The 10317-nt window shown below is 39.8% G+C and overlaps 1 protein-coding gene across 1 annotated transcript; it reads left to right on the top strand.

Moving 5' to 3' along the window:
* Positions 1 to 357: 357 nt before the first annotated feature.
* Positions 358 to 4445, top strand: ywhag2 (3-monooxygenase/tryptophan 5-monooxygenase activation protein, gamma polypeptide 2; the record flags this gene model as incomplete). The annotated part of the gene is made up of 2 exons (XM_084441498.1): positions 358 to 444; positions 3789 to 4445. 2 exons carry the CDS (start codon positions 358 to 360, stop codon positions 4443 to 4445), a joined length of 744 nt encoding a protein of 247 aa, XP_084297624.1.
* Positions 4446 to 10317: the final 5872 nt, after the last annotated feature.

Raw genomic sequence — 10317 nt, 5'->3', positions numbered from 1 at the left:
CATAACATATTCAGACTTACTGCTGCATATACTGTATGCTATAGCCGGCTGGAGATCAATATCGGACTTTGTCATAACCATTGCCTGGTGAAACACATCTGATTTGCTATTATCCCAGCCTCTGGATTCCCATGTAAGGATAGTTACATCATTAGCAAGACACCCACCTTTCTGAGTGATGACGAAGCCACGGGAAAGTGTGAGGAGGGTGGGAAGGGTGTCCCGTCGGCACGAGCGCAGAAAGCAGGGAACAGCTGCAGCTTCAGGTTCGGCTAGTATTTCACTGCATTGCGAGAAAAATAATCATCGTTTTATTCCCAAAACGTAGAATAACGTTCAAACCAACCAAATAATAAAATGGTTGATCGCGAGCAGCTGGTGCAAAAAGCCAGGCTGGCTGAACAGGCTGAAAGATATGATGATATGGCAGCTGCCATGAAATCGGTAAGTCTCTCCTTTAAAACAATTGCCTAGATATTAGGGACTACGCCTTCAGTTAGTTGAAATGCAGCCTGCTGAATTTAACAGTCTGTATCATAGATGTCATCTACTATTTTGTAGGCTACTGGTTGGAGGTGGTCAGTTCCAATAAGGGTTAGCCCACATATAACGACATCACTGCACTGCAAAACAACGCCGTCAGAAAAGATCACATCTGATACATGGTATAAGGCTTGATCACTGCTCATTCCTGTAACAATTCATTTTGAATTACATTGAGTAATTCTTACACAGAGGTCTGCAGGGTTTAATACGAGGCTGATGTGCCCTGAATGTGGCTCGTCTGCTCTTTGGGCGGTGGCTTTCTCATGTGCCTTCTCTATGATATAGGCTAGAGGAGTATTACAAAGTAGCCTAATTTATGGTGTGTATCAAATTCCCTGACATAAGCATTTCTCTTATGTAGCCCACTTGTATTATGCATCTGCTTTACAATATCTGGAATTAAATCCTGATATTTAGAGTCTTATTCTTGTCTTAACTGAGAGTCAACATTTTGAGGATCTGGAATCCCATCTCGGATGATGTTTCCTTTTACATTAATCTAATGATGTAGGCCACTATAGAAATAAAATGACCTGTCTGGTGGGCCTTCTGTATATGGTTATCAAATTGGATATAGATAAGATGTGTTATTTGAGTAATTTATGTTCTATATGCTACTGGTTCCACTTTCTCGTTCTATACACTAAACAGACGTAGGAGGCAGCAGAAGTCTCTAGAATATTCTTTGTCGTATTGCAGTCAATATACTGACTGAGTATCGGGATGTATTGTTTTCAAGTATTGTTCAACGTTAAATGATCACCTTCGACAAATCATTGTGCGTATACATGTGGTCGTTTTGTTTGTCAGTAGACTAGCCTATATTATCTAAAATACGTTAAGGGAAATAGTACGTTTTTTTTGATGGGGCAAATCCCTGCTCACATGCAGCAGTCTGCATGGTATTTTCATGTAGGATCCGAATGTGTGAGATATCTTCACTGTCAGACGGTAGGCCATATCCTGTCTCATTTACCTACTGCTAAGACAGGTGACTGAATCATTATCGATAGTAGCCGACATGTTAAAATTTGCTTTTATATAGGAAAGTAGCCATTTGTGAATCTCTCCATAGGTTTATTGACAGGTTTCATTGTATTGAAAAATGCTTTGTCACCAGAGCCTATAGCTCTGATGCCACTTTATAAACTGACAATAATGTAGGCTACAATTACAACCAGTAATCTAAGTTTGAGTCCTATTATGATATAGGCTATATGTGGTTGCACAGTGTCATATATTGCACGATGGGCTTCCTTTCCTTTTACACAATCTGCCATGTCAGTGCAGTCCAAACTGGGCCTTTTCGCAGTATAGGGGTGTGCTCTCCCCCTCCCCCAGCTAAAGGGAAATCCCTTGCTACTGCTGTCAGGTTTTACTTAGAGCACTTCAGGCAGAGAAAAAGACTAGCCTATAATGTGCATAAGGTAGGCCAACTTGAGTCATAGTCATTATCATCATCATTGGCACTATGGGGTCCTGCAAAGGATTTTTTATATGCATCAGTTTAGTAGGATAGTGCTGCTATTTTCATCAAAAGCATTTTGTTTTGTTCGATAGTGCAGTGCTCAGTGCCCTTATTCAATCATACTTTCGTTTAATAGTTACGAATACAAAGATAATCGTAGCAATGCTATTATTACCATTAATTTTCGTAAATATTAAATGACAAAGTATGATACTGGGTCGTTCAATATAAGTATAACTATGGCAGTTTCTGCAAGTTATTTAAGTCAGTGTTGTACTTCCCAGTATGGTGAATCTGTATTGACATCAGCATTATTGTACAATGATGCTGCACTAGCTACAAATACTCGTGACTGTTTGCTACATCATCAATTAAAGTCCCTTAAGCTGACCTTTCACATTTACCAAAATCATTGGTTAAACAAATTGCTTTTACTGTATACCTTTAACATTCAGCATATGCACTTTCAACTTTTCTAACACATTCATCTGAATAGGGAAAAGGCCTGCCATTTATTAAACATAACATTTTAGCCATGCACAAGGTGGCTGTGACGTCAGCTCTTATCCACCATCTTTGTGCTCTTCTGGCCAAAAAGGGAATGTCACATCAGCTCATGAGGGAGCAGCAATGTTAGCTCATTGATTAGCTCATTTAGCATGTGACCTCATAGTGTACAGTATGCATTATTTCAAGGCCAATAAGGGGACAGGCCATGGAAGCTTCCATTTATTGTCACAAGGTTATCTGGTGGGATTGGGAAGTGACTTTGATATATATATATATATATATATATATATATATTGAGTATATATATAGCCTATATATACATTTTTTCAACAACACTTAATTGCCTATGTCTGCTTTTTCAAATAAATATTGATCTTAGAAGTGTTTTTGATTTGTTTTATTTGGGGAATAGGCCTAGAGGAGCACGTGCATTAATCAATCATTTTGGTAAGAATATTTAATACATTTTAACCTTTAATGTTATCCATGCCACTTCCTGTGTTTAAATCTTCAGAGATCTGGTGGACAAAATAATCCCTCACTAGTCTATGCTAACCTATCACAATCTCCGTTTTAGGGCATTGCAAGTGAAGAAAATGAAGTCAGGCTTAATGACTATCTAGTCTTCTCAATGGTTGTTAACGCAGCACCAATTGTAGCTTGATATGTTGTGGCCCGTAGTATGTATATTGCATCCAACACCATGTTGATTTGGAAATAGTTAAACCTCTGGTCAGAGTCAAACTATGATATGGTGTTTCGGATGGGTGAAAAGGTGAACTTGAGCCAGAGAGAAGGTCACAGAGACACGTGACCCACCAGCAATCGTCTTCACTTACAGTGCAGCTGCCCTGGAGTGCTTGTGAGAACATTTTAGCCAACCCCCCCTCCAAACCCCCAGTCCTTGTATCTTGAATATAGTCCTTCACTTGCAAGCGTTAGCTGTCCACGTGGCAGCTGGAGCCACTGGTGCACTAAATCAACTGATTGCCATGGAAACTGGGAATTGCGCATAACAAATTGATTCTTGCTCATCTATGATACTGAGCACAGATTTTGAATGCTATCATAAAGTAGCCTAGTGATTCTGGCCTACGTAAGACCTGCGTTCACTCATCATCATTCGAGTGCGTATTTGAGAGCAAAATCCCTGCTGAATAAAGGCTATAATTATGTTCATGGTATGACAACCCACAAGATGTTCCATTATCCATGTTCTGACATTCACCACTCACCTCTCTGACTTTCTGTACCCTCCCCCCAGGTAACAGAGCTGAATGAGGCCCTGTCCAATGAGGAGAGGAACCTCCTGTCTGTGGCCTATAAGAATGTGGTTGGGGCTCGTCGCTCTTCCTGGAGGGTCATCTCCTCTATTGAGCAGAAGACCTCAGCTGATGGCAACGAGAAGAAAATTGAGATGGTGAGGGCCTACAGGGAGAAAATTGAGAAAGAGCTGGAGGCTGTGTGCCAGGATGTGCTCAACCTACTGGATAACTTCCTGATCAAGAACTGCAGCGAGACCCAGCATGAGAGCAAGGTGTTCTACCTGAAGATGAAGGGCGACTATTACCGCTATCTGGCCGAAGTGGCCACTGGGGAGAAGAGGGCCACCGTTGTCGAGTCATCTGAGAAGGCTTACAATGAGGCTCATGAGATCAGCAAAGAGCACATGCAGCCCACACACCCCATCCGCCTGGGCCTGGCCCTCAACTACTCCGTCTTCTACTACGAGATCCAGAATGCCCCCGAGCAGGCATGTCATCTAGCCAAGACCGCCTTCGATGACGCCATCGCTGAGCTTGACACCCTAAACGAGGACTCATACAAAGACTCCACTCTCATCATGCAGCTGCTCCGGGACAACTTGACACTGTGGACAAGTGACCAGCAGGATGACGAGGGAGGGGAGGGCAACAATTAAAGAGAAACCACGCTTACAAAAAGAAGGGCTGGTGGACTTTGGCAGCCGCTTTTGCCGATGATACTACCGCAGCAGCAGTTCCTTATTTTTCCATGCGTTAAATGAAAAGAATCAAAAAGAGAGGTGAGAGGGGAGGTTACATCTTAGTTTAATATATATGGAAATATATATACAGTTGAAAGGGCCTCCGTCTTCTTGGGTTCCTCTTTGACATTTGCCAAACCACTGATATGTCAGTCAATCAGCCTGAAGTGGTCGTTGTTGGATTGGAATGGCAGCCTCACACTGGCATAGGAACTGATCTCATTGTTCCAAGGGAAGCTGCTTAGTAAGGTTTTTGCGTGATAGTGATGCATTTAAGACACTTGAGGGAGGAAAAAATACTTGAATGAGAACACCTCACAAAAATAGTTTGCATTGGTTCCAGTTCTAGAACAAAGCTTGAGTAAATGTTTGTCAAGGAGTGTAGAAAGGCCACGACAGAAATTAGTTAACCAACATAAAAAGAAGAATTAAGTAGATTTCCCCTAAATGTTGGATATGAAATTGTGGTGTTATGCCAATCGAGACAACGTGGAAAGGAGAATACTGTAATGAATTTTTTCTTTCTGTCTACTGTATGTTAGGCATTGGCAGTATGGCATTGGAACTCTTTTGGAGGTCAAGTTAACTAAAGGCAGAGAATTAACAGTTAAAAACAGAAAAAACTAAAGCAGCTTCAGAGTTTGTGGTTTACTTCTGTGTTTGTTTTATTAAATGCACTTGCCTACTATACTGTTTCTTCAGTGTAAGATGACTACAACAAAAATATCGATTATACAATATTGTGCATGCTGGTGATGTATTTATATACAGTAGCTTGACTTTATTAACTTATACTGTGGGTGTTAAGTATTCATATGATTGAAAAAACATAGGCTTTGTCTAATGTTTATTTCTTATTTTATTTATTTTTTTGTTCTTGTTTTGATTTGCTATACCAAAATGGTGATTGTTGAAATTGACCTGTAATGGGTGTTGCTATAGTGACATGCAATATGTGTATTTCATTTGTTAATGGAATTTTAAAAAAGGAAAAAAAAACACACCAGTGATCACTTAATCTTACCAGCTGGTGTTCGTCACAATGAATTATGATTATGGAATTGTAATAGTTTGTTTTTTCGACAATATTTGAGTATGTTTCTGTCATGTTATCCAGTTTGAACAATAGTGAAGTCATCAGAATCAGTGTTTCTGTTAAGAATTCACAACATGGACCACAATTTATTTCTGACAGTATACATTTTATTGTTTGTTTGTTTGTTTATTTTTGTTTTTATACCTTTTAGCTGTTTCTGAGTGGAAAATATCTTGAATGTGAGTCATTATGTAGCAGTTGCACAACCGAAATAATAGCTATGACAATAAAAAAGAACATGACTAAATTATAACTGAACTATTTCCATGGTGGTCTAGTGTATTGTTGTAATCAGTCACCAGTAAGTACATTTGATTTTAAATATAACACCTTGAGATAGTATAAAGTAGTCCCTTAGCCATTAGTATGTACTTTTTATTGTGTGTGCCTAAGATTGACAAGTAAGTGGTTGACCTGTGAGAGGCATCCGATTTGAAGTTCAAAACCCTGTATGCAAGAAGGAAATGATCCACTCATTACCATGTGTTAAAGTGAGCAGTATGCTGATATTACTTTCACTAAAAGATTCACACAAACCTGATTGACACCAATGCACATATCTGGTCATTCACTGGTTTCTCTATTAACTTTAATTACCTCTACCTATAATAAGAGAGCTGAGTGTCCCAATTGTATGATTTATATGAGGGCATACAGTTAGGGTACTCTATGCTGTTGACTGGAATGATCTCATTCTAGGACTAATTTTTTGTCTGCTTCTTACTCATTTTGTTCCTTTGTGAGACATATGGCCACTTTATAAGCTATTCTGTGCAATTTATTTTGTATGCCGCTGCTAATCAGTTTATTGTTAATTTGTCATCTCAATGTTGTTACCTAGACTGAAAGATATTTCAGCTGGCAAAAAAGCCAATTAATTTATCATGACAGTTGTTTTAGTAAGTTATTTCTACAATTAACTTCAGCAGTTCATACATTTTATGGCTATTCATCTATTGTTTTTTGTGACCAAGTTTTCATTCTTAATTTAAAAATTTCAGACATTTACCAGTACATTTTTATAGTGATACTCCTCCTCATCATCATCATCATCATCATCATCACATCTCATTTAGACACTGTACTTGCAGACTGCCACTCCCACACCTACAGTATTCTACCGTAAACAAACACAAAAAATAAATACAACAGCATAATGAATATGAATAGTGTATTGTGGGTGTAGTATGACCCTAGCTTCCCTCCCTGCGTTTCCACCCACCCTACCTCGCCCCAGCCAAGCTTCCCACCCTTCCCAGTCCACGTCAGAAATCCATGTATTATTTTGATTTATTTAAGGTTTGATTTAAGTTAATTTGTTTTGGGCTATGACTCATTTGTGTTATGTTTTCATTTAGTTTTACACTGACCCATAGTTCTTTGAAATGAAATGAAGAATAGCAGACACTAAATCAGGTGAGCTGGACAGTCACTTTGACACTGGTTAATTTACATGTGACTATGTCACTTGTCTATGAAACACACAAAGATTACATGTATGTAACAAATAATTTGTTAAAAACATGATGTTTAGGGAAATTGTTTGCCATTTGTTGCCCATTAAAGTTATTTGTTTATCTATATTAACCTTGATTTTCATTCCTTTTTTATTGTGTCCATAATGAGTTCTCATAGTTAATTTTCTGCTTCAACCTTTTAGTTCATTCTAAGATCATTGGATGTAGGATGCCTTTTAGCTCATAAATCCAGAGACATGCAAAGTAAACACTATAAGTATGATACTGCTGATAAATGTGCAATATCCTTTCCAGGAAAATGTGTAATTGTTTTTTGGGTCACAGAGCTAGATCAAAGCCCACCCATGAGCATATGTATGTGTGTATTTGTGTGTGTGTGTGTGTGTGTGTGTGTGTGTGTGTGTGTGTGTATGCGCACATGTGTGTATGTGTGTGTGTGTGTGTGTGTGTGTGGGAAAGAGAGAGAGAGAGAGTCTGTCTACATTGCTGCATTGCAGAGCAGACATGGTGCCAGATTGAGAAATTCGATTTTGTAAGACAAGGCATGTTTGGTAACGTGCTTTGCTCATCGCTTACAAGTTCACAGAATTAAATTAAGAATTCTGCAATGTTCACTTATCTCTGATGATTTCAAGGTAAAGCATTCCCCTCCCACTTTGGGGCTAATTTGCATACCACTACAGTGCTTTTACAAAAAAAAAAAAACAGTTCAGTACAGTCTTTAAATTATTGATGCACTGACCTGTTTACAGTATCTCGACAGACCAACATTGATTGATAAGCTGAAGAGGCTTGCAGCTGGTTCTCCCAACTGTAGGCTCCAGCCTCTTGCTGCAGCTTGCTGCACTGAAGCTTTCATGGGATGAATTTCTGTGCTTGGAACGGTCGTCCTTGCCAGCCAATAGCGGATAGGCTCACCCTCCACAGCCACCAATCCAATTCCTGTTGCTAGGGCTATAATAAGCACCCCACTGGCTCCTTGCTGCACTGCTCAGACACCTATTGCATCCTGCAAAAAAGATGAGTGCCCAAGCAACATAGGAGGCATTAGAATTCAGCACCAATCTGTCTACCACTCTGTAAATTGTAATGGTAAATGGTAAATGGTTCACTCTGTCCTGTGCTGTGGAGCCTCACTCCCCCTCAGGGACAATGGAATATTACATTATCATCTCCATTATCATCTGCAGTGATGTAAAGACAAACACTCATACAGCAGGAAATAGGATGTAATCAAATAATTGTTTACAAAATAATCAGTCGTGAGATATACCATTACAAGGGTGAGGTATACCATATACAGCGAGATGTACAGCAGAATTGTTTATCCCCATATCTAAGATCTGCTGTTTTGGTAGAAGGCCTACTCCTAATGGTGGGGGAGGGGGAGAGGGTATCTTATTGTCACAGTCAGCTTGTTTGAGATCATAGATCATACTGAAGACGCTGTCTGGCTACTGTATGTGGCTCTTACGGAACTGGTGTGTTAAGTATGGATGTCTTCTTCCATCATCGAGTCCTCAGAGTGATCAGTTAGTCCATGAGCCGCAGCAGGTCCGTAGGTGGACACTGGATGGCAGCAGACGTAGGAAAGGAACATAAACACCAGACCGCTGGGGGTCTCAGTGCACAGCTTAATGAGGCACTAATGAAACAGCAGCACTCAATGACAACTACAGATGATACAGCAGTTGACTTTTTTGTTTATGCTCATGTGGGAATCAGGATCTATACTGTAGACAATAGCTGAATACAGTCCATGTAACGTGTAGTAATATATCAGCCAGATAACCAGTGTCATTCTTGATACAGTGTGAAGTATTGGGCATTGGGCAGAATCTTCTGGCCTTACCTGATACCTCAGGTGTAATGTTTACAGAGCATTATAACACAAAAAAATTCACCCTCTGCATGTCAAGAGGTACAGTAGGAACCTGTATTAGAAGATCTATCCTACAGCAATTCAATGGGACAAACAGTTGTAAAATGTTATGGTATGACGCAAGATAATATGAACGCTGCTCCAGTAATATTCACCCACAGCAAGAGCTACTGTACAAGCTCAGTGCACAGACAGATAGCCCTATTATTAGTCCTCCCTGCAGCCTGGGAGTAGATATTGAGGAGGCAGGGGCCATCAATTTGACAAGCCCACCGCAGAGCCTAGGCTAACTGTGTAGTCCACCACAGACCAACAGACTTGCATAGCAGGCATCCGGCCAAATTTAGCATACCATCTTCCCTCTGTCCCATACCCCGTATCATTTACATTGCAAAACTATGTTTTGTACAGGCCAGTTAGCTTTGGGTGCTGCAGCCACACACGCAGCAGTCAGCAGAAAGTAACCCCCCGTCAGTAAGCTGAGCGGGTCAGTTATGTAATAATGATAAACACACTGTAGGAGGACTTCAGCATGATCAAGACAGGTACAGTGCACGGTTTACTCTCTGGTTTATCATTCAGAAGGTTCATTCAGAACACATTGACATTGTCCAAAAACATCTAGGTACTGTGTGGTTGATACAGAATTAATAATTAAAAATGTAATTTTTATATTCTTGTCTGTATATTATTCAACAAAAAGAACTTAGATGCTCAATTTTAGCCTCTTCTTGTCCCTTCAGTGCACATTGTACAGGTACTGCTGCAGTATATTTACTATGTATGATAACAAATTTAAATGTATGAAGGCTTAAACACATTATGAGACTGAGAAGAAAGAAAAACCGAAACACTGAAATCATATTGTATCTTTATTACCGTATCACCAAACTCACTTTCATACAGAATCAAGTACAGACATGGTCAGTTACTGTATGCAACAATACTCCCTCTCTACTGTTGGCTAACATTGTTCTGTAGATGTACTGCCTGCTTGACTCTCTAGCTGTGATTGGTTGCTGAGGTGTCAGTTGAATTCCAGCTAGATGAACATTCGCTCAATCTTCATGCTTGTTCCTCAAAAGCATCCCAAGACCAGAGCAAGGGTTATAGCTAGCTGTGTATATACCAGTGAAATATAAAATAACTATCGGTTTTGCAGAAACAGCAACATACAGTACAACACGTGGACACACAGTACATTGACTATGAGAAGATGAAGCTAGCGATGCAAATCAAGGTATAAAAGAGCAGGCACTAACTATTACGAATTGCATCTGAATGCTGCTGTCTGCAAAATCAACCATTGCTGGAGGTGCACTGCTGGGGAGT

The sequence above is a fragment of the Borostomias antarcticus genome (genome assembly GCF_949987555.1).
Source record: "Borostomias antarcticus genome assembly, chromosome: 1".
NCBI classification, from domain to species: Eukaryota; Metazoa; Chordata; class Actinopteri; order Stomiiformes; family Stomiidae; genus Borostomias; species Borostomias antarcticus.
This window is presented reverse-complemented; position numbering and strand designations above follow the sequence as displayed.